Source organism: Pelodiscus sinensis, chromosome 10, assembly GCF_052426305.1.
Source record: "Pelodiscus sinensis isolate ZL-2025 chromosome 10, ASM5242630v1, whole genome shotgun sequence".
Classification (NCBI taxonomy): domain Eukaryota; kingdom Metazoa; phylum Chordata; order Testudines; family Trionychidae; genus Pelodiscus; species Pelodiscus sinensis.
Genome location: NC_143061.1, coordinates 32,342,978 through 32,367,758, shown reverse-complemented (window position 1 = coordinate 32,367,758; position 24,781 = coordinate 32,342,978). Strand labels below are relative to the sequence as shown.

Sequence of the window (24,781 nt, the reverse complement as noted above, 5' to 3'; positions counted from 1 at the left end):
GCTCTAGCCCCCCTGCTGTCCTCCCGTGGGGCTGGAGCACATAAAATCTACTAGCTTGGGTCCTCCATGGCTCTGGTGTGTGAGGAGAATGTCTTTCGCCTTTTCAGTCGGGAGCTGCCTCAGTGAGAGTTTTTTTGTTAGTTTGGGGCTTTTTTTACATCTCAGTTGTGTGAGGCCCCCAACTGATTTTTCTGTGGGTTAGTGGCCCCCAACCCAAAAAAAGTTCCCCATTCATGATCTAAACTATGCATCTAAAAATAATTATGCTTCTATGGGCATTGATTGTATGATTTTGCAAGCTATTAACACAGATCACCAGTAATCCAAAAGGATTTAGGATTATTAGGCTCTGGGAAGCCTTTTGAGAAAGGAGTACCACCTTATGCCGGAACAATGGTCTCTACCTTGGAACCTGATTGCTGTCATGTAAAATTAAAAAGTTCACAATCAGAGGAATTTTTAAATGGAGGGCTGGGGGAACTTGGCAAGTGTGGAGGAACATACGGTTTGAGCAGACACATTCCTTTTGGGATGGACTTACTAATAGGGCTAGAAGTTAGTAAAAGTACAGATAAGAACTGAAGAGAAATAGTCAGATATAAGAGATTCCCATTCAATTATAATCATATGAAAGCAGACAAATATTGACAAATTGTGTAAGTGCTCATATACAAATTCAATAAGATTAAATACAGCAAAACTCCAGTGATCCAGCATCCAATGGTCCAGCACTTCTGATCATCTGGAACCCGGAAGTGCTCTGGGCAGCCGGACAACTGGAGCTGCTCTGCCCTTGGCTTCCCCGATTCAGCTGCTGCTGAAACTGACCAGCGGTTGACTCGGGGAAGCCCGGGGCAGAGCAGCTCTGCCCATGGCTTCTCCGAGTCAGCTGCTGGTCAGTTTCAGCAGTGGCTGACTTAGGGAAGTCTGGGGCAGAGCAGCTTGGGTGCTGCCGGGTTGGTCCTGCAGTGCAGAGGGGCACATCCCTCCCACTCCACCCCAGACACCTCATAGCCCCCCCCTTCTGATAGTCCGGCATATCTGATAATCCAGCACCCCCTGCGGCGCCCCAGCGGTCCACTGATTGTGTGTGTTGGACCTATTGATGTTTCCAGTTTGTCAACCTCGCGGAGTCCCTGGAGATGTCTCGTGGAGCCCTGGGACTCCGCAGAGCAGTTTGAGAAACACTGTAATAGACATCACAGACACTTGGTGTAATGAAAAAAATTAACCCAGGAAAAAAAGAAAGGAGCATAAACTCTAGCAAGCTAAGTCAAAATATAATTAGGCCAAAAATGAATTTGAAGGACAACTAATCACAAACATTAACATCACAGTGAAACAGTGATTTTTTCGGTAAGTACATGAGAACCAGGACACATCCCAAATCATCAGTGGGGTCCCTATAACATGGAAGTGCTAAAGGAGCATGTAAGGAAGGCAACAGAGAAGCTAAATAAATTCTCTGCAACAGTCTTCACTACAGAAGATGTAAGGAAGAGTCCCACAACTGAGCCATTCTTTTTAGGTGACATGTCTGAGACACTGTCGCAGATTGAGGCAACCGTAGTGATTGTTTTAGAACAAACTGATAAATTGTAATAAACCATCAGAACCAGATGAGTCAAAAGATCTGAAGAAACTCAAATATGAAACTGCAGAACCGCTACTTGAAGGACTATTGGTTAGACCCAATACAATCATTCTTATGTACTTTACTTGTAGAGAATTTAGTTATTTTCATTCTCAGTGAAGCTACTGAAATTTGCAAGTCAAAGTTTTAAATTACTTGCAATGAAAGAAATTCATATCAACATTAGAAAATATTTCACAAAATAATTTTAAAATATTAGAACCATAGAACACTAGAACTAGAAGAGACCTTGAGAAGTCATCGAGTTCAGTCCCCTGCTCTCACGGCTGGACCTAGTATTGTTTAGATCAGTGTTTCCCAATTTTATTTGGCCACGGAACCCCTAGCATTGCCTAAAAAATAAAAGGCCCCTGACACAATTTGTCGGTGGGGGGGGACGTGAGGGGGGAGTCCCAATGCAAAAAAGCTCTGTATCTTTAACAGGGGGCAGGGGAGTGCCAGCTCCTTGCGGAACCCTTACTTTTGCTTGGAGCACCAATTGGGAAACACTGGTCTAAACCATCCCAGATAGATGTCTATCTAACCTGCTCTTAAATATCTCCAGAGATGGAGATTCCACAACCACCCTAGGCAACTTATTCCAGTGTTAGCCACCCTGACAGTTAGGAATTTTTTCCAAATGTCCAACCTAAACCTCCCTTGCTTCAGTTTAAGCCCATTGCTTGTTGTCCTATCCTCAAAGGTTAAGGAGAACAATTTTACTCCCTTCACCTGTGACATCCTTTTAGATATCTGAAAACGGCTATCATGTCCCCTCTCAGTCTTCTCCTTTCTAAACTAAACAAGCCCAATTCTTTCAGTGTTCCTTCATAGGTCACGTTCTCTAGACCTTTAATCATTTTTGTTGCTCTTCTCTGGACCTTCCCAAATTTCTCCACATCTTTCTTGAAATGTGGTGCCCAGAACTGGCCAAAATATTCCAACTGAGGCCTAATCAGCGCAGAGCAGAGCAGAAGAATGACTTCTCGTGTCTTGCTCACAACACTCCTGTTAATGCTTCCCAGAATCATGTTTGCTTTTTTTGGAACAGTGTCACACTGTTGACTCAAATTTAGCTTGTAATCCACCATGACCCCTAGATCCCTTTCTGCAGTAGTCCTTCCTAGATAGTCACTTCCCATTCTGTAAATGTGACATGGATTGTTCCTTTCTAAGTGGAGTACTTTGCATTTGTCCTTATTAAACTTCATCCTATTTACCTCAGACCATTTCTCCAGTTTATCCAAATCATTTCGAATTCTGACTCTATCCTCCAAAGCAGTTTCGTATCCCCTATCCTTCCAGTTTCGTATCATCTGCAAACTTAGTAAGTGTACGCTCTATGCCAATATCTAAATTGTTGATGAAGATATTGAACAGAACCAGTCCCAAAACAGACCTCTGTGGAACCCACTTGTTATGTCCCTGCGGAATCCCACTTAATTATAAAACTGCTTAGATTTTACAATGTTATAAATATAGAAAATACATTTTAATTGTCAAAAGGAAAACAATGACGATTTTAAAAATAAATTACGTAACTGAATTTGTGTCACAAAATATTTTACTCATCCATATTATAAGTTTATTAATGCATGGAAAACAGCCAAAGACAGGCAAGGCATAATTTTATAAACAAGACATGCTCTACTTCCCTATTAGCAAATTTATATTCAAGGAACTATTGAGGAGTCAGCTATATTAGACAGACATTGTAGATACATTTTACATTAAAATAAGAATTTTGTAATCATGCAAATAGATTGTTATAACTTGCTCATTAGCATTAAGCAAAAGTTATTTTTCTGACTGAATATTATGGTAACAAGAATAATTAAATAATTCATTACAAAGAGAAAAAAAGTGTAGTAAAGCCAGGCAAAGACTTTTAATCAATCTAAATGAAAAATCCAAAATAAGTTTATCATTTAAAACAGCAATATTACCATTACAGAAATGTTATATAAAAAGATCATCACTAAAACAAAATTAAGTATCTAGATGAGGTTTGTAATTTATTGGAGCAAACATATAAGCTTCTAGTAATGTACTCCTACCTACACAAAATATATTTAACATATTTTTCTATCCCTAAACCAGTTAATACAGGTTAAACTTCTCTAGTCCTGAACTCTTTGGTCCAGCAAGATTTTAGTTTGCTGATATCCACTTATCATGGGTATGGCTAAGTTTACCTACAGACCCATAAAGCTTATTTACAGCCACCAGTCCTGGCTCTCAGTGTCCTATGCTGTTATTTAGCTCTAATTTACTCTTAAATACTACTAAGAGCCCTGGAAAGAAGTTAAAACGTTGGTAATGCTGCTAGACAATACTGACCTCCCATGGTTTGGCAAATTCTCTGGTCAGATCCCGAGGCTGCCAGGCTAGAAAGATTCAAACTGTATAAACACTTTTAAAACTAACTGAAATGAACATTGGCCAGAAACCAAAAATAGGTATAAAAATCTTCAAGTCAGTTCTCATTAAACAACTTGTCTGCGACAGGCCTTTGACACTCCAGCCATGCCATGCCAAAGTTTAGCCAATTTGAAAATATTGACATTTGCCACTTAAAATAGTACTGATAAGTTTGTAACTCAAAATATTATATAAAATAATGGAAACAGATTTAACACCAAAAACAGCCTCACGTGTGCTTGAACTGTAACACTATGTACTGTAGTCCCACCTTTTCTCTCAGAAAAATCACTGTAAGGCCACTCAACTTCCCATATTATAAAAAGTGTTCAGTTTTATGTGAGATGTACTTACTTTAACTGTTGTTAGATCTAGCAAATCTAAATCACATACACCACATCCAGTTTCACGAGTCCAAGCATTAGGGATGTAATTTCCAAAGTAACTGAGGTGAATCTAGTAAGCAAAAGAACAATTCACATTAGCTATATATAAAAATGCAACCTATCTCTATACCTTTTAATTACATCACTGTTAATCCTCAAAATAGGCTTTAGACATTCAATACAGGGTCACTTTTCTTCCTTAAATAGACAACTGCTAAAAACTATTTTGACCACTTGTATAAGATACAGAAATAACAGCCTCTGGAATTTGTAGTCATAGCTTAAAGAAACTGAACAATTTTGGTGGGTATAAGAAAACACATATTGCATTTCACCTGTCTTTGAAAAATGTCGTGACTGATGCCATGGCTATATATTAGAATCAAGTTAGCCTTGCTGTAACTGATTGTCATTGGTATTTTTAGAAAAAGAGAGATGGATAAAAGACCACATGTACCGGGGGGGGGGAGGAGAAGAAATCTGCCTTCCCAAACCTCCTCCAGGCGTAGCCCCACCCACACTCTGCCCCCAGAATGCCTACTATTGGTGTTCTGGGGGTGGAGTGTTGCTGCCCTCAGCGCCTGCCCTGCTGCTGTTCCAGAGCTGGAGAGGCCAGCTGAGACATGTGGCATGGTCTTCTCCCTTCCCCTGTGCTCCAAGGCTGGAGGAGGCCAGGCCGAGCTGCGTGGTACACTCTCCTCCCTCCCCTGGTGCTGGGGGCTGGAGAGGCATGGCCAGTGATATGTAGAGGACGCGCCCTTCTCCAGGTCTGGGAAGGCCAGGACGAGCACATGTCCACCCCTTCCTCTCGCTCTCCTTGGTTGGAAGGGGAGAGCATGTGTGTGGCACACCACCCTGACTCCCCGTGGGGCGGCAAGAAAGGGGGCAGGGCCTGAGCAGAAGGAACGGGGCTAGAGGCTTGTCTCCCCCAGCCCTGCCTTTACCAACCGCTCATGAATTGGACTGAAGCTTTCACCCTTTAGAGGGCAGCAACAAGTCAGGAGTGGCTGGGATTTAAAAAAAAATATTGTTGGCAGGATGGTGGCTGCAGTGGCAGTCTTGAGGGATTAGACTTCACTTCTGTGGCCTGACCTTGGAGTTCTCTTCCTCCCAAAGCCTGCCCTTAGTTCCTTCACTTCCAAAAAAAACCCCTCTGTGTATAAATCACCTATGATGATTATGAATAAAATCAAAGTTTTTCACTTACTTTCATTGAACCATCATAGCTGCTAAACCTTCTGAATCCAGAGCTGCAATCAGTTTGCTAAGCAAAGAATGAGCAGTTGCTGTGCACAAAAGGGCGCTCAAAGGGAAGGGGAAGGAGAGAAGATGCGGCGCATTTGAGGGACAGTTGCTATAAATTATCGTCAATATAGAGGCAGTGGAATAACTGGTTGAAGAGTAAGTTACCAGCACAATATATGAAAGGTTTAGCCATGTGACACTTATTAAGTTTCATTGGGATGCGAGCAGCTCATTTCCTGGTGCTATGCTGAAAGTTTATTTCAGTTTCTTTTCTCATCTTTGCCCTTATTCAAAATGGTCCTTGATAAGAGCTGAAAACATGGCTGTTACTTACTTTAGTGGGGCCATTTCCATGCAGAGTGACGGGCAGTGTGTCATACACTGAATTCCTAGCTCTTACTTGTCCTTCTTCAAATTTCAGAAGAACTTCATCTGCAAATTAACCATCATGTTAACAATATGAATGAAAAGTTAATTGCAGAGTGACAAAGCAATTGATTCTGGGTCACAATTAACAATCTTTAACTTTATTCTGGTACTGTAAGTACGTTGGTCCCAATCCAGTAACCTATGTTCAATTCTTGGCTCTTCCACTACCTTGCTGGGTGAGTGGGGGGAAGTGCCTGTCTGCCTTGTGCCTCAGTTTCTCATCTGTAAAACTGAGATAATGATACTGACCACCTTAGTAAATGCTTTGAGGTTGAGGTCTATGGATGAAAATGGTACATAATACAGGTTGGAACTCCCTGGTCCAGCATCCTCAGGACCCGAGTGGTCCCAAAGGAGGGAGTTTGCTGGATGAGGGGAGGTCACGCTTGAGCTCTCCCTGGGCTCCCATCCCAGTCGTCGGCCTGGCCAGTGAGCAGCTCCTGGCTGTCATCCAGCGTTCCATGCTGCCACCTGGGGCTCCATGTCCCTGCTCCAGCTGCCAGTATTGGCCACTGGCTGGGCTTCCTGCTCCCAGACTACTGGCCCTCCAGACCGTCTGCCAGCTGAGCTCTCAACTACTGGCAACCTCTGTGATTGGGGCTCTCTGGTCCAGCAACATCTGCGGTTCCGCCAAATCACAGATGTTGCTGAACCTGACTGTTCTGGATGACAGAGGTTCAACCTGTAGCTAAGTATTGATTTTTTACACTATTTATCTGATAGTTTCTAAGCACTGCATAGATAAATTAGATGTGGAGGAGAAAGACCACAGGGGACTTCAGAGGTTTTTATGCTCTACATTCCTCACATGTTTTAGGAAGCTTTGCTCAGAGTTTATAAAATACAGAACTAACTTTCTATTTACTAAGGAATGCAATTGAGTTGTTCCACAGCTGAAGGTCAAAGGCAGAGGTGAGGAAGGAAGTTCATGCATACTTAAAAAGGATTTTCATTTAAAATTATGACAATCTAGTCAATGTAAGAAAATTGAAAATTAAAGCTAGTCTATTCCATATGCTTTGCTATTAGAGTCATCTCAAATAAATACATGATTTTACATACCATATGTGCTTTGCAAGCCCTAATTTTATGGAGTAATCTCTTGCATACATGTATTATTTATTTAAAAAAGAAGGGATGAGAACAATTTTCACTTTAAAACAAAAAAATTAATGGCACACATATGCAGTACATGCCAATCATTATACAAGCTAATACACATACCAATAGCTCCATTCAGGGTCTGGAAAATTCTGCATTTGTGGTCCAAAGTAATGTTAATACGTGCCTAACATTAAAAATAGCAAAGATACTGAGATGTTATAAAAGTTAGCAAAAACACATTTAAATGTATTGACAGATGTTGACCAGGTAAAACTTGCACACTTTTTATGTTTCATATATTTCAGGAACCTAATTTCAAGTTTTTTATCTTTCAACTCTCTTTTTTCAAAGTCTCATTTAGCTTTACAGCTGACAGTTACTTCCACATGTATTCCCTCCAGAACATCTGATTCATCAGAAAATTGTTTAAGTGACATAAGCAATGTACATAGTACATAAGCAATGAATGCGCTTTGAACTATGCCAACTCAGCAAAAGGAGCTCATGACTTTCAATAGCAATCACAGTTCGGCACCAAAAGCTAGAAAGAAGTCTATGCCTGTGTTCCCTCTCTTTAAAAGAGAGACATACACACTAAAGAAATCAAAGCCAATCAGGATTAACATTTTTAACATCATTAACATTTTTAAAAGCACAAAATAAAGCACATTAAAGTTAAAACTAAGCTTCATGATAGACTACAGTATCAGTGGCCCTACTATAAATGGCTCTACAAGAAAAGAAGTTTCTATCCTGACCCTTAACAATAATTAAGGCATGTTTGTATGTTCATTCAAACTCTCCATAGCTTCAGTTGGCCTAAAAAGTATCAGGTCTAAGAAGTGACCTGCAAATATTTTAAAAATATTTTATTGCAGTGAAAACATCATTTCACAAGAATCAAATAAGAATTCTGTGCTGCAGCTCCAATTAGCTATACTGCTGAAACTTAGGACATGAATTATATTTCTAATTACAGACTTATGTGCCTGGCTGTAGAAACCCAAATTTAAAAATATTGATCTAGGCATTTCAACTTCAAACAGAAAAGATCTATAGTCAGTTTTGAATTACAGTACTTCTTTTGGCCTCTCCAGATGTCCTTACATAGTTTGTGTCTTTGTTTCACGAGCTACTGTTTGATTTTATGTATATTTCAAAAGACTTCATACCTCAAGAATCCATTCTCTTTATCCCATGTTATAAACTCAAAATTACTTCCGAAGTATGACCACTAAAACTTCAGCATGTCATTCTGGTTCCTAGATTTTTTCTATACTGGGGTCTCTCTTCCCATACCAGGACCACCATGTGATCTCATTTGGTTGGACTTAATTGGAATCCACTTTAGTGATAGGAGATGGATGGAGTATTGTGCCCCCATGTTGAGAATCAAAGTATATCCTATTAATTCCTTGCAAGAAATATGCACGGAGCTTTAACTCAGATTAATGGTGCTGATCACATCTCTCATAGGGTATGTCTACACTACCACCCTGGTTCGAACTAGGGTGGTTAAAGTAGTCAATCGAAGTTGCAAATGAAGCCCGGGATTTAAATATCCCGGGCTTCATTTGCATCTTGCCGGGCGCCGCCATTTTTAAGTCCCCGGTAGTTCCACGAGGAGTAACGGTAGTTCGAATTAGAAAGCCTAATTTGAACTACCTACTCCGTGCCGCGTGTAGCCGCAGGCACGGAGTCCGAACTACCGGGGATTGAAAAATGGCGGCGCCCAGCAAGATGCAAATGAAGCCCGGGATATTTAAATCCCGGGCTTCATTTGCAACTTCGATTGGCTACATTAACCACCCTACTTTGAACTAGGGTGGTAGTGTAGACATACTCCTAGCTATTATTTAGGCAGTTTAGTGATGCCTGTCTGGATCTGCAGACAGCTGGAAACAATACTCTGAATAATGATCCTCCTGAATGCTATTCATGACCTCTAGGTCATGGGTTCCCAAACTGGGAGAATGCCCCCTGGGGGCGGGCGAAGAAATTCTAGGGGGGGCAGAAGGCGACCCAGCCTCCCCTCCCCTCCCCTCATCAAGTTTTGCTGCCCTATTCAGTTTCTTTTTTCCTTTTTTTTGCTCAACAAGTTTTGCTGCTATTTTGGGGGGGGGGGGGGAGGCACATGAGGGTTTTTCAAAAATCAAAAAGGGGGGCGTGATGCCAAAAAGTTTGGGAACCACTGCTCTACGTTGACAGTCCCTGCGGTACAGAAAACATCTTTGCACTATGGCATTCATTGCTAATCATAGAAACATTTATTTATTCCTAGCAAGTTACTGACATGATAATTAAAACATCAATTTTTTGTTTTTTCAATTGGCAAGGAGACAAGGAGTCACTACATACCCTCTTCAGTGGGTCAATATAGATTTTAGTATAGAACAGCTGGTCATCATCATTATCTTGCAGGTCCCATTGCTGTACGATTTGGTTGATATATGGAGCATAACCAATAAATCCTGCAATATTACACAAGAGAATTTATTTCTACTTGAAAACTAGCTTTCTGATTATTCCATTTCATGTCAGGCTACAGCTGGGGGAAATCAAAAGAAATTCACCAGTTTCCAGCCAAAATTCATCTCCAAAGATTTACCTTCATGATATACAATCATACATTATATAATTCTTTATAATGGTATTTTAAGAAACAAAGAGGATTCTAGGATCTGTTTTAGATGGCTAGAAGAAAGGTTCAGAGAGTTCCAGTGTAGGTATGAGGCTATGGCTCCTGCTAAGAGATCCAGCTGCCTGAAGTTAAAACTTGGTGTTGTCAGTCTCACCTTAATGGCAGGCAAGTATGAATGCAATATGCCAGGAGAATCCAGGAAATTCAGCTGAAATTTGTTATACATCTCATTTGTTTCAGAAACCAAAAAACCCAAAGCAGGACCTAAATAGGATGGGGGGAAATGGCATTAACTCTCAAAAGCAGGACCTACAAAGCTCTATCGACTCAAGAATCCAAGAGGAGCCCAAGATGAGATGGCATACACGTCAGATTATGCAGGCTTTTATAATGAACATCTTCTCTTCTTGACTGCTTGTATCGAGTGTAACCATATTGGTTAACCTATGAGCCCAGATTACACTTTCACATTGGGGATGTTAGCGACTAATCGACTAGTCAACTAACCTGATAAGCAGGAACTTATCGATTCGCACTACTGGTAAGTCGCATCCCTCCAGCTGCCGCTCTGCATTGTACAGCGAGAGAAGACAGCATGCAAAGGCACTGAGTTGGGCCCTGCTCCATGTGTTTCTTTTCATTCAGCCAGTTGACTCTGTGTATGTGTTGAGAAGAATGAAAAAAAACGCGTGGAGCAGAAACTGACTCAGCACCTTCGCTTGCAGCTTCCCTAGGCTGTGCAATGCAGAGCAGCAGCTGAGGAGGTTATGCTGTGAACCGGCACTAGGCAGACTGAGCACTGGGACTGCCTACCCTTATCGACTAGTCAACATAAAATCTGTTGACTAAACTATTAGGAAAATAATCGCATTTTAACATCCCTAACAACTACTGATTCAGAGATCAAATGGGAATACTAAAATTTAGATTAATCCTAGATGAAATGTCATCGTATATTTCTTTACAGTTTGTAATAAATTGTTTAATGGATAAATTACAGAATGTTAATCCATGTAGATAGTTACCAGTGATGCTTAGGAAATAGTCTGAATGACTTCCTATTATTCTCCTACAGACTCCAAAAGAAGGTCTGGAACCATATGAAAGTATGGTTCCTGATTCTTTTTGTCTTAGATCTGCTTAATGCTTTATGAAGGAGAAGCTTGAGCGATAAGACTGAAATCTCCAGTCACAGATGGATCATGTTGAATATGATCAATGGATAATAACCTATGAACTAATTTTGAAATAACTCCTTGCAGCTACAGAACTCATCATCTCTACTAAGAATCTGATTCCTGAATTGTTCTCATATGTGTATGTATACTCATCTTTTAACCCAGGGGTGGAGAACGTTTTTTGGGTAGGGGTCCACTCATCCACTGAAAAATTAGTCGGGGGCCGCAAACAAGTGAGAAGCAAAAAGACCCAAAGAGATTCCTCACCAATGTGGCCCCCGACTGCAAAGGAGAAAGATACTTCCCACATTCCCATCACACACTAGAGCAGTGGTCTCCAACCTTTTTACACCCAAGATCACTTTTTAAATCTCAGAACAGGCAAAGATCTACTGCCCTGCCCCTTCCTTGAAGCCCCGCCCTCTCTATTCTCCTCCTGTCCATCACTTGCTATCCCCAGCCCCTACTTACACACTCTGATAAACAGTTTATTTTTAAATTATGTGATATATAAAATTAAAATCACTTATTTATAGTTATGAAATAAATGGTCTGTTTTTTATTCATGCTATTTAAATCTAAAATGAAACATTTATAATTATACATTTTGTGGGGACAGAGTTCTGCGGCTGTGGGCAGGGGAGAGGGAACAGGGTTCTGCAACAGGGGTCAGAGTGCCAGTGGGGACAGGTTTCTGCAGCTGGGGACAGGGTGCCAGTGGGGACAGAGTTCGGGGAGTGGGGAAGAGGAGTGGGGACAGAGTTCTGTAGCTGGGGAAGAGGAGTGGGGACAGAGTTCTGTGGCTGGGGACAGGGGACAGAGTTCTGTGGTTCAGGACAGGGAAGTGAGGACAGGGGGCGGGGTGCCAGTGGAGGTAGAGAGTCCCTTGCATCTGCCTCCTCCCAGGATTCCCCTCTACCCCCCCCTCCCCCCCCCCGAGGAAAGCCAGCGCGTGCCTCCTCCGGGCCCGACTCCCCCGTGGCGCAGGGAAGCCAGCGCGTGTCTCCCCCGGGGCTGACTCACCCCTGCTGTGCGGTGCAAGGAGCCGATGCTTCCTCCTGCAGTACACCCAGCAGAGCAGTTGGCACACTTCCGGAATTGCCGGAAGTGGCGCTAAGCTGCGGGACTTCTGTCCATCCCGGGAAGCTGACATTACCTCCATTTTCACTTGAGGTAGGTAGTGGGGCTTCTTGGGGGTGGGAGGGAAATGGGGGTAGGGCGGACAGGACGCCTCGCGACCGACTGGTCGAGGCCTCGTGATCAACCTGTCGATCGCAATTGACCTGTTGGAGACCACGGCACTAGAGTTTAGGGGGGCCCAGGCTAGTAGAGTTTAGGGGGGCCCACAGGGGGACGGCAGAGGGGCTGAAGTGCCACTGTGGGCTCCCCAATTCTGGGAGGGAGAAGGACAGAGCCCTGAGCCTCGGGGGCTGGATCCAGGCAAGCCAGGGGCCGCATCTGGCTCTCGGGCCTTAGGTTCCCCATGCCTGTTTTAGCTAATACTCTCTCTTTTCTTAATACATTTTAGTTAATTAATAAGAATTGGCTATCTGTGTTATTTGGGTAAGAGCTGGAATACTCATTAACCCAAGAGGTTTCATGTCCAATTCTTTAGGATTGGTAGAACTTTCTTCTATGATGCATAATTTTTTCAGCATTTGACTTGGGGGTTTCAGTGGAGGCTAAGGCTGGGTTCCTTTAAGGAAACTGTTTTGCCTTCTGGGTAATCGGTAAGGTATTATAGAAGCTTTGCAGATCTAAGTACTGGAATGACTTTGGGGATTGGGATGGTGTTAGGAGGCTGTCACCCAGATAAGCATAAAAGCAAGACTCCTTCATGCTGGAAGCAGAGAGGAACAAGAGATAACACATTTTCCTCTAATAATGATTTAGATGCCCAAATATAAATTTAGGAAACAGACTTTGGACTAACTGCCCAGTTAGTAATTGTGACATACAAACACTTCTATGAAAACAACAGAATAGTTAGCATTAATTAACTTTTAATATGTACAAGTCATACCTACCTCCTGAATTAAGGAATCGTTTTCCGCTCCGAACAATGGGATATTTGTCTGCTAATCTTTTATCGGGCCATATTAGACCATCTGCTGCAAAAACTACTTTATGGTTAGCTTGCTGGAACTTCTTTAGAATCTCTTCAGGGCCACCAGCAAAGATAACATCATAGCTAAAGTAATGGAAAGATAGATACCCATTAGACAGTTCTGATTTTAAAGTATAAAAATAAATCAGAAAATCTTTGATTTATTCAGACTTAAAACCATACAGAGTTAAAAATTAAGAGCCTTCTCTTTGGTTTATGTAACACTTCATTCAGAAACGTGGCATATTATTCCATGCTTTAAATTAACACCATTTACTTATCCTATTTCTTACCAAGATATTGTCAATCACTAGCATAACTGTTCTATGTGTATATATCCTTTCTCTGTTAGCTGACACACAAAAGTTCTCTGAACGTGTCACTCTTTTGGCTTAAATTTTTAAGTTTTTGCCTCTCACCTGCATTTATTTTTAGTTGAAGGAGTTTAAGAATAAAAATATACTTTTTTCCATCGTAAAACAACTTTAAATTTATTTATTGAATAGGGGCTGTTGAAATTTGAAATTGAGCATAAAAAGACGCATGCTAGAATGCAGTGTGTGGTCTTGTTCCAGAAAGCAACTGGTTTTGATTTAACGGAATGACTATCTTTAAAAAGTCACATAGTGAGCATATACTCCAAGGCTTTTATGAATAAAGATGTGGAATAAAAGAACACAGTAAAATATAACTCATATTTCAGGTAGGAATGACAAAAAAGATCGAGGGTCTAAATTTTCAAAAGATGTTAAGTACTTAAACGAACTTGCTAATGCACAAGGAAAGCATAAAAACCAAAGAGACAGACTTAAAATGAGCAGGTCAAAAAGTCACAGAGGAAGTTTGCAGCGCAGTAGGGAACAGAAACTAGTTTGTCCAACATTCCAGATTTTGCTCTTTAGAAATCAAAGAGCTGCTCAGAAAAAAAAAGTTTCAAATAAAAGTAGTTGGTGAAATCATAAGACTGGGGTTGCTCATGTTTACCCACCTGGTACTTTGAGATCTAAAGATGACAAAGTATTATGTGTATGCAAACAATATTATTACATCTACTTTACAGACAGCAGAAATGTCACACAGAAGTATTGAATGATCTGATGGGACTGCACTTCATGAGAGCCAGTTTGTCCTCTACCTGAGACCCAAAGACTTGGATTTAACTCTTATAACTGACACTCTGTAGCCTTGTAGCGTCCTCACCAGAAAATGGAGATATTAGTTCTTGCAGCATCTTTATATTCCTCACTGGGTTCTGTGAGAATTGGGGACTATCAGTTCTTGGGAATGGGAAAGGGGTACATGGAGTCCAAGTCTATACTAGACCTGGAAGGCCACCTAAAATGAGCAACTCTAGCCATGTTATTTATGACAAATACTCCCATCAGCTTCCCTTACTCTTCGCAAATCGAGGAATCCTTGCACCATCTGGGGCACCCTCAGTGTTTGATTTGGTAGGTCCTTACTAGACCCGCTAAATTGAACACCAGAAGATGGATCTCTGGCATAGCAAGTGAGCATGTGGCCTGAACTATATGAAAGCAAAAAAGCAGAGACCAAAGTAAGGCAGTGTGCCCTGGTCCAACAAGAAGGAGCCTGTGACACTTGGTTGCAGGAGGAGTGGGGAATGCTTCCAGCTGAGCTCCTGGGGCTCTTCTACATGCTGGCAGGCCAAGCAACAGGCAGCTGGTCAGGAGAAAGGGGCTTTCTTGGGGCCCCAGGGCTCCATTTAGGGAGGGCACAGGGGCTGAAGCCAGGATATACCAGGACGCTGTGACGCTGCTTGCTGTTCCCCTTCCAGTCACAGAAGGAAAAGTAAGTGCACAGCATATGTGCATTCGACTCCCTCCTGGCTGGGGTGAGGTGGAGGCAGAGGAATGAGGGACCCATGCTACATGCCTTCTTATTGTTCCCTGATAATGACAAAGAGGAATAGCAAGCAGCGTCCTGGTACAAATCTCAGGGAGGGGGAAACTTCAGTCCTACCTTGCACTCCCCTGTACATACACATGCCTGGACCCTCACACCTTAACACTCTGCTCTGAAGGCTTCTTCACACCCCAACCCTGATTCCTGCACTCTCTCCCCCACATCCCTCCAGACTGCTAGGCTGAGCACTCAAACTGCTGTCCTGACTCCCCACCCCTCTGCACTCCACCCCACACTTAAATTTCTTACAACTACTATTATATCATTCCTCCTGCCTGGTAGCACCCTTCCAGGAGGGGTAGATAGGACTGTACCTGTAAGAAATTTAAGTTAATTTCACCTCTGCAAAGGAGAACAAAACAATCCCCTTGCCTGTGGAAAGCTCAATCTATGATCAGAGGGGTAGCCGTGTTAGTCTGAATCTGCAAAAGCGACGAGGAGTCCTGTGGCACCTTATAGACTAACTGAAGTGTAGGAGCATAAGCTTTCGTGGGCAAAGACCCACTTCGTCAGATGCATGTAGTGGAAATTTCCAGAAGCAGGAATAAATATAAGTGTCAAACTTAAAGATGAACTGTAGCTCAGCAGTTTCTCTTTGAAGTCTGGTCCTGAAGTTTTTTTGAGTTTTAAGTTTGACACAATCAACTCTGGATTAAACAAAGACTGTGAATGGCTCGCTAACTACAAAAGCAGCTTCTATTCTCTTGGAATTCACACCTCCAGATCAGCTGCTAGAAGTGGGCCTCATCCTCCTTGATTGGATCCACCTGGTCATCTCCAGCCTGATCCTGGCCTGCATATTTATTCCTGCTTCTGGAAATTTCCACTACATGCATCTGACGAAGTGGGTCTTTGCCCACGAAAGCTTATGCTCCTACACTTCAGTTAGTCTATAAGGTGCCACAGGACTCCTCGTCGCTTTTGCTCAATCTATGAGATTTTTTTAATATGCCATCTAGTCACTTAAAAAAAAAGAAATCAAATTATTGTAATAGGAGCATCAGAAATAAAAATTTCTGGTTGGATTAAATCAATAGTCCATCTATCTAGCAACCTGTATCCTAGCATGGCCAAGACTAGATATTTGAGAAAGCCGGAAGAAACCCTTCAATAAGCCAGTTTGAGCTACTTGCCCATAGGAGCAGTTTCTTCCTAAATCCTGTCAGTTACTGCATGGCTATGAAAGAGGAAGTTTTTTACTCCTTGTAATCCCCATTTCCCACTGTGTTACTTTGGATGTCCTTTACCCATGAGAAAATCCAGCCATTCAATCTCGCTAAACTCTTGGTCTCTGTGACAGGGCGGTCCAGCCCCGCACTGGCCAAGGGGGAGCCAGCTGGCCTGCTAGGCTGTACAGGCCCCACCCCCACAACAGTGATGGACATGCTCCAACTGCAGGCCAGGTATAAAGACCAGGGAAACAGCTCAGTTGAGGCCGGCCTCCAGGGAGGGAGGAACTGCAACCCAACCTCCGGAGCCAGAGCCGGCCCGGCTGCCGTCGCTATAGTCCCCCAGCTGAGCACGCCTGCAATGCCCACCCCGCCACAGTGGGCAACCCCATTGCTGCTGCCACAGACACCGGACCTGCCAACAGCACGGTTGCCGCCAGCCCAGCGCCTGCAGGTGGGGTCTCCGTCAGCCACAGGGCTGGGGAAGGAAGCAACCCAGGGCAGGGGGCAGGGAATTCCCCGGTGGGTTCAGCACATTTCGGGGAGATCTCCTCGCTGAGCCAGTGGTGGGAAACACCCACCACCAATAGGGCTCTGGGCTGGGGTCCGGAGGAGAGGGAGGGCCCGGACCCCCTTACCCTATCCACCCAGAGCGTGGACTAGGCCTCGGGGCCTGAGTTGGGTTTGGACTAGGCCTCAGGGCCTGCGTTTAACTGGAGTGTAACAGCCCAAGCCCGGGGCCGTGCAGAGTGGGGTGGGGCGCTCCGCGGCAGTCTCAATATTTTGTAGCAGTGAGCATCACAAAATTATTGTACATTGGAGGGCCAACAAACTTATCAGTTTTAAGATTGTTGCTTTTCAATTTAATTGTGTTCTTGCACTATGAGAAATAGTAACTAGAAGCTCTGCATTTAACTTCTCGCTCATCAGTTGGTATTATGCAAACATAGACCTTCTTCTTCGTCACCCAAATCACTATTTTCTCCAGATTAAATCTCAGGAGGCATACAAGCTGAAAATTAGTGGTATCTACTTTACGTAATTTAGAGCAGGGGTGTGCAATAATTTTTGCCAGTGGGACATTTCAAAATTTTTTAAAGTAGCCCTGGGCCACCCCAGAAGGGATGGAGCCTAAACAGGAAGGGGTGGGGCTACCCCACCCCCAGACCATGATTGGTCTGAGGGTGGGGGAGCCCCTTTGTCCCCCCCCCCACCCCACTAGGCACCCATGCCCTGGAAGAGGCTTGGCACCCTCCCTCACTCCCAGGCCAATCAGGGTCTGGGGGAGGGGAAGCGCGGGAAGCCTTCTCCCACCCTGTGAGGAGCCCGCGGCACTTTTAAGTGCCGCGGGCTCCTCGCAGGGCTGGGGCAGGGCCAAGGACGCTTCACGCAGCTCCCGTGCCCCCAGACCCTGATTGCCCTGAGGGTGGGGGAGTGCACAAAGACTCCTCCACTCTCTCCCTCCCGCTCCCCCACCCCCGCCCTGGGAGCACTGCACCACGCTTCAAAGCACCCCATGCTCCTGGCAGGGCAGGAGGAGGCTTCACATGCTCCCCCACCTCCAAGCCAATTAAGGCCTGGGGGTGGGAGAGCCACGGGCCAGATCCACTCGCATCCAGCCCGCGGAGGCCCTTTTGCCCACTCTTGATCTAGAGGAAAAACATTTTAAAACAGGTGTTGAAAGGGACATTTATGAGAAATGGGTTTTCAAAGCATCCTCTCTAAAGGAAGAACAAATCACTGGCAAAAGCTATTGTTCTAAACACTAACTGAAACAACATAGTTAGTTTAGTCCTTTTGCCAAAAAAAAAAAAAAAAAAGTCTATTCCAAAAATGTGAAAATTGGCATTAGCCACATACTTTCCAGATTATCTCCTAAGAAGGAAGAAAGACTTCAGAAACAATCTCAATCTGTCTGCCAGGATGAGGATATAGTAAAAGCAAGGATTCCCTTTTTTAGGAATGTTAAATCATTTAATACAGTAACCATGTAACCAATAAAAATCTTAGGTTATGCTCACTGTGGGCTCTGAAGTCAAAAGCCTCCTCCCTAGGAGCAGAGCCGGCAGCCCTTGCTTGCCAAGCTACCAGGGAGGAGGCTTCGCTGCCTTAATGTGCCGAAACTGCCCCTCAGGAGCCAGCTGAATTTAACCGATAAGCATCATCTTATTGGTTAAACAGTTGAACTCTAACATCCCTACCTTTTGGGGGGAGAGAGGGAAGTCAAGGGAGGAAAAAATCGTATCTCATAAATAACTCTGAAAAGAGATGAGTAATTTGGAAGGGAAAACTCCTTTTTCTGAAAGTGGTATCTTTGTTGTCCTGGTCTGTTCAAGCAGGTGCATTTTCTCGCCGCACTCAACTCCAAAGGGCATATGCATACACATCATGCCAGAGTGCACTGCAGAATAGGGATATTAATATGTAAATGACTAACTGCTTAACCAATAAGAGGATGCTTATCCGCTAATAGTGTTGGTTACACTCAACTTCCCTAGGAGGCAGCTTCGCAGTGGCAGGGCAGCAAAGCCTCTTCCCTCCAGAGCCAGATGGACAAGGGGCTGGAGGGCCCACTCCCGGGAAGGCTTCGCTGTGGACTCTGCCCACAGCACGTGTAACCACTGAGATTTTCAGCAGTTACACGGTTACCCAATTACACAATTTTTAACACCCCCACTGCAGTCTTTGCTTCCCAGGGATCATGGCAGGCAGAGTGTCAGAGCAGCCCAGAAATCATTATAATTTTACACGAGCTGGAGCAGGCAGCAGGTGCTGAAAAGGCCCCTGCAAAAGGTATCAATGACTCGCAGACTTTAAAGGCCAGAAAGAACCATCATGATTATCTATTCTGAATCTGCACACTGAAGGCCATAGAGCCTCACTTACCACTTCTGCTGCAAACTGCACAATCTGATCTTTTGTATGATTTTAATCTATGCTATACAGATTTCTTGGTGGGGAAAGAAACAAGCATTTCTCCCATGGGAGACCCGACCAAAAAGGGATTTGAAGGGGACATCACACGGTTATTTTAGGGGGATCGTGGTATTGCCATCCTTACTTCTGGGCTGGGTGGCTAGACAGTGGTGGTTGCTGAATGACAGCCCAGCTCTGAAGGCAGCAACACAGCAGTAACTGTGACAATGACATAACATGCCAAACTTACTTCTGCATGCTGCTGGTGGTAGTTCTGGCTTCAGAGCTGGGCTCTCATTCAGCTGCCACTGCTCTCCAGCTGCCCAGTTACGAAGATAGAGTCACCACCAGCAGCAGTGCAGAAGGAAGGGCACCTTCTACAGTAATCTTGCAAATCCTTACAATTCCTTTTTGGGTCAGGACCACTTACAATTACAACACTGTGAAATTTCAGATTTAAATAGCTGAAATCACAACAATTTAAATTTTTTAAAATCCTAATGATAATGAAACTGACCAAAATGGATTGTGACTTTAGTAGGGCTCTATGTATTAGTGTGATTAAACTATATTAACAGTGAACTTTAATTGAAATATGGCCACAGCAACACCAATCCACTGTGGAGCTCTAATTTCCACTAACTGAGATGACTCTCATCAGACACGGTAGCTTCATTTCTGATCCAAGCAGGTGCCAGCATTACAGGTTAACCATCCTTCTAATGCATCTCTTTCATGGAAAGAAGTGCTAAAATACTGATAATGGAGGAGCTGCCTTGTGCACAATTTAGATACCTAATATTTCTGTCCAAGTCCTGATTGGCTCCTGATCCACAGCTCAGAGTTGGAGTAAGCAAGAAATGACCCCTACTTTCATGCAACTATTGGATTAAGACCTCATGATTTTACATCCAATTAGGGAGAGGGCAAATGTAAAAGGGCAGAATTTAACTCAAGAAATATAAAATGCTGGGGTGAGGGAATCCCTCCACAAGCAGTATAAAAACAGAGAGATGCAACATACCATACAAGTCCTAAGTTAAGATACATTCAAAATTAAATATTTTAAAACAAACGTCAATAGGGCAGGCTGAATTACTCATTTTATCAAACACAAAAAAGGTTAGCTCCTTTCAGACAATGAAACAACAGCTCTCAAGGCGCATTCCATTTATCAAAATGCAGTAAATTGGTAATAAGGTTAAATATGAAAGCAAGTGTCAGTAAGTAGCAATTTAACATCTGAATGGGTAGCTTACCCCACAAATTAATTTACATTTAGAATGCTGCACAATTGAACATAGGAGAGTGAAAATATTTAGTCCTATATGTCAGTTCTATTACAAATGTTATTCATAAAGTGGGTAAGCTGATTTATGCTTTCTACTTGTTGCATATCACCAAGACAAAAAAAATGAGAGAATGTAAGTCAAGTCATAAAACATAACTGCAAAGTTGAGAATCCAGTCTCATAGCAGCCCTAACTCATAATATAGACAGAAAACTATGGAAATTTTTGAATAAATAAGATCATGCAGAAAAATCACTCTCTCATATATGAGTTTTGCTAACATAGCCCCTCCAAGTCTGTCTACTTGCAAAAACTCTCCTAAACTTTGAAGGAAATTCTAAACTATACAGAAACATACTAAATCAAAAGGAAATTAACCTGGTTTAAGCCCAAGAGGCAACTGCATTATGGTCTTGTTTAGAATGACAGTACAGATTGGACCTCCCTGGTCAGGAACCATTCGGACCTGACCAGTCCCAGCGGAGGTCTGCCACCAGTCCCCAAACCCATGTTGCTGGCAGGCTGCCCCACCAGGCACCCTGCTTTGCCCTCCCTCCAAATTGGCTGGGATGCTTGCCCAGCTACTGCCAGCTCCCTAGGGGTGTGTCTAGACTACATGGCTCCGTCGACGGAGCCATGTAGATGAGTTTACTAGACATAGGAAAATGAAGCAGCGATTTAAATAATTGCTGCTTCATTTACATCAAAATGGCCACCGCACTGTGCTGATCAGCTGTTTGGCGGCACAGCACGGTAGTCTGGACGCTCCGCGGTCGACAAGGAAGCCCTTGTCGACTGCTCCGTTATGCCTCGTAAAATGAGGTTTACCAGGGCAGTCGACAAGGGCTTCTTCCCTTGTTGACCATGGAGTGTCCAGACTACCGCGCTGTGCCGCCAAACAGCTGATCGGCACAGTGCAGCGGCCATTTTTATGTAAATGAAGTGACGATTATTTAAATCACTGCTTCATTTTCCTATGTCTAGTAAACTCATCTACATGGCTCCGTTGACGAAGCCATGTGGTCTAGACATATCCTAGGAGTCAAAGGCTCCAGTCTCAGCCCCACATTCTCAGGAGCTGCCGCAGGGCTTCAGTCCTGTGCCAACGTAGGCTGCCAGGGGACTCCAGACCTGGCGTCACACTGCTGCAGGCTGCTGTGGGGCTCAGGTCCGACCCCATGCTCTCAGGCACTGCCGTGGGGCTCCACACTCCAGGGGACTGCTGCAGGGCTCTGGCCCTGTGCTCCTGGGAACTCTCAGGAGACTCTGGCCCCATGCTGCCACAGGGCTCTGGGCCTGGCCCCAGGCTGCTGGGGACTTTTGGGGGACTGCGGTCCCAGCCCTGTGCTGCTGCAGGCTCTGGGGGGCTCAGGCCCCAGTCCCACGCTGTCTCCAGCTGAACGGCTAATTGTTTTCCTCAGCCCCAGCTGGCCCTCCTGCCCTTAGGCTCGTCACTCTGGTCCAGAAGCAGACCATGGATGTTGCCAGTCCAGAGAATGACAGTTTTCAGAGGTACAACCTATATGTGTAAATGACAGACTGAATAGTTTTTACACATTTAAATAAAAAGAGGAAAAAAATATAACAATCGTTTGTCTGCCAAAATTTTTATTCCCAATGACAAAAAAAGTATATACCAGATGTAACATTATTGACAATAATAAAGGCAGCAGATGTTACTCAGCTAACACAAAACTTCTCAGGGTGCGCAAATTTAAGCATATCTGCAATTCCTGGCTTGGAATTCATTCTCCTTATATCCACCAAGGCAACTGTTTTAAAGGGTTGATCTAGCTCTGACTGAAGCTGACAGGGAAGCTTCTGTAGATTCCATGGTTCAGATTCTCAGTTACACTAATCCTGTCCTGAGGGAAGGAACAGGAGGATTTGGGAGGGAAGGCACGGGGAAAGATACACCTTTGTGCTCCTTTTATTCTGGGAAGCAGAGCTGCTGGAGTTCTGTGTGTGGCAGCATGCTAAATCCTCCCCGGTGACCCAGGGCTGTCTTTTCCTCATACGTAGGCTGACCATATGTCCCCAAAAATCCGGGACTGTCCCAAATTTTAATGTGCTGTCCCGGGTGCCCTGCACAGCTCTAAAATGTCCCAGAAAAAGTCCTGGGGCTCCTAACACAGCAAGAAGCGGCTGCACAGTTGATTCTCTTCCTTCTCCCGCTCTCCTCGCTGGGGAGGAGTCAGGGATGCTTCCCTGCGGCTGCGGATCCAGCCAGTAGAGGAAGCAGGAGGCGTTGCCTGTAGGAGCATGGGCAAGGCTGGCTCTAGGTGCCAGGAAATCAAGCACATGCTTGGGGCGGCACATTTCCAGGGGTGGCATTTCCAGGTAAGCAGCCGCCCCCCAGCACCTCCACAGTGAAGCCCTGCGGCAGCTCCATCAGCCCCATCGGGATGGAGATGCTCATGCTGGGGCCGGCAGGGGAAGGGGCGAAGCGGCAGGAGCCAGGAATGCGGTGAGGCCGTAGCCGGTGGGAGCCGCAGGGGTCGGATCCCGCACTGGCCGCCAAGGGGACCGGGAGCAGCACTTTGGGAGCCCGGGAGGCGACGACGGCAGCTGCTCTCGGCTTGGCCGCTCAGCGCAGCGGCAGCCCTGGTGGTGACTGTAGCATCCCTGCCCCCACCTCCTCCCCCAGCACAGGGGAAACCTCCCTGCATGCATGTGACCCAAGAAACCATGACAACCTCCCGCCGTGGGGGGGGGGGGGGCCTGCGGAGCGCTGCATACCCGCCACCCCAACCAGGGGCTAGGATATATGGGGCGGGCAGCAGGCAGCAGGCTGCCCCTGGGCCCGAGATGCACAGGAAAGAGAGAGGAAGGGATGAAGCTCCAGGGAAGATGAGGCTCGGATATCAGACGGGCTGCTGGGAGGGCAGGGGGCTCTCCCGGGATGGGTGGAGAGGTGGGAGAGCAGGTTTGCCCATATTGGAGAGTTTATGAATCCCCGAGGAGTTGGGCTACAGTGCCTCAGCCTTGGCTCTCCCCCGGAACTAGGCACGACCAGGGGCTCTCCCCCCGAGGTTTCCCCACAATGGGATAACAGGCACGGGGGAACCCTTTGAGGAGGAAAGTCTGCACCAGGAAAGGAGGGGTTGTGCAGCTCCTGGAGCAGGGAAGCTTTGCACTCTTGCTCGTATAGTAAAGCCATGATTATAGTGCAGGCTTTGGACCATTCAGGTTAGCTCAATATCCATCCACATAAGTTTGTAATTTGCCCATAGGAGGTTGGGCTGCTAGTATGGGCGATGCATGTACTCACTGGGGTGCTTGCAGCAATTTAAAGTGTGGTGGTCCATAGGTAGGTATCTCAGGGTGAATAGTGCCATCCAGAACAATGCATTTTGGGAAATTTTTGTAATATTTTGTGGAGGGCAATGACTTGCCAGGGATTTCTGGAAGATAGGCTCATGCGGGGCCTGGGGCTGAGGAACAGCCCCCCCTGCCTGCCCCAGCTCCTGCCCCAGATATGGCAGCACCTATTTATAGGGCTAAAATTCCGGGACAAAAATGAAAACAACTTTCTGGTGCTGCCAACCGGCAACAAAGAGAGAAATGCCAAAATGAATTAGAAAAACCTCTCTCGTACTTCAAAAAGTACTTTTTCACTCCAAACACTGCTATAGTATTACGCATTCTTTTAACATTACCAGTATCAGTGGCTTCTGGTGAGCACAGTTCTCAAAACTGAAATTACTAAAAAATTATTTGAGGTCCACCATGTCTCGGACTCACATTAATTTCAATTGAAAGTACCACTGCAAAAAATTTAGATTTTACTGAATTATTAAAAGGCTATGCAAGTATAAAAACCAGAAAAATTCAGTTTATATAAATTCTTTTAATTTATGAGAAACTGAGCGCACCGGAAGCCATTAACGTTTTTCATTACTGTGTATAGTTGAACCCATATTGTTTGTAATTGTGATTTTGTTAAAATTAAATGAGTACACTAGTAGGAAATTGTTTTATTTTACTAACTACAAATTTTCTGTTTTCATTTTTTTTTTTAATTTTAAACAGTCAAACACAAAACAAAGCATTGCAAAGTGCAAACATGTATAAAAGCCAACAAAAAAAGGGGCGGAGGGGGCAACCAAACATTTTTTTGCTTGGGGTGGCAAAAAACAGACCCGGCCCTGAGCATGGGGAACACAAGTAAGTGGTTGGGCTGGGTGGGGAAAAGCGTCACGGTGAAGAGTGGCCTTCCCCACAGCCTGGCTGGTTGGGGGAGGGGAAGAGCAGCCAGAGAGCATCCCGGGTGGCTAGAGAGTGGCTACCCCCAAGTCCACTCCTGCACACTCCCCCTTGATCAGACATCCTACC

At 44.5% G+C, this 24,781-nt stretch overlaps 1 protein-coding gene across 3 annotated transcripts in view; it reads right to left on the bottom strand.

Annotated features, from left to right (window-relative positions):
* Nucleotides 1–24,781, bottom strand: part of PLOD2 (procollagen-lysine,2-oxoglutarate 5-dioxygenase 2) — an 89,430-nt gene that overhangs the window by 31,979 nt on the left and 32,670 nt on the right. For all 3 annotated transcript variants that reach the window (XM_089780835.1, XM_075937669.2, XM_075937670.2), the window contains exons 4-8: nt 13,065–13,228; nt 9,577–9,689; nt 7,339–7,402; nt 6,020–6,117; nt 4,409–4,510 (exon numbers count right to left, since the gene is read on the bottom strand). In XM_089780835.1, the coding sequence (XP_089636961.1) occupies nt 4,409–4,510; nt 6,020–6,117; nt 7,339–7,402; nt 9,577–9,689; nt 13,065–13,228 (541 nt within the window). The remainder of the gene's footprint in view (nt 1–4,408; nt 4,511–6,019; nt 6,118–7,338; nt 7,403–9,576; nt 9,690–13,064; nt 13,229–24,781) is intronic.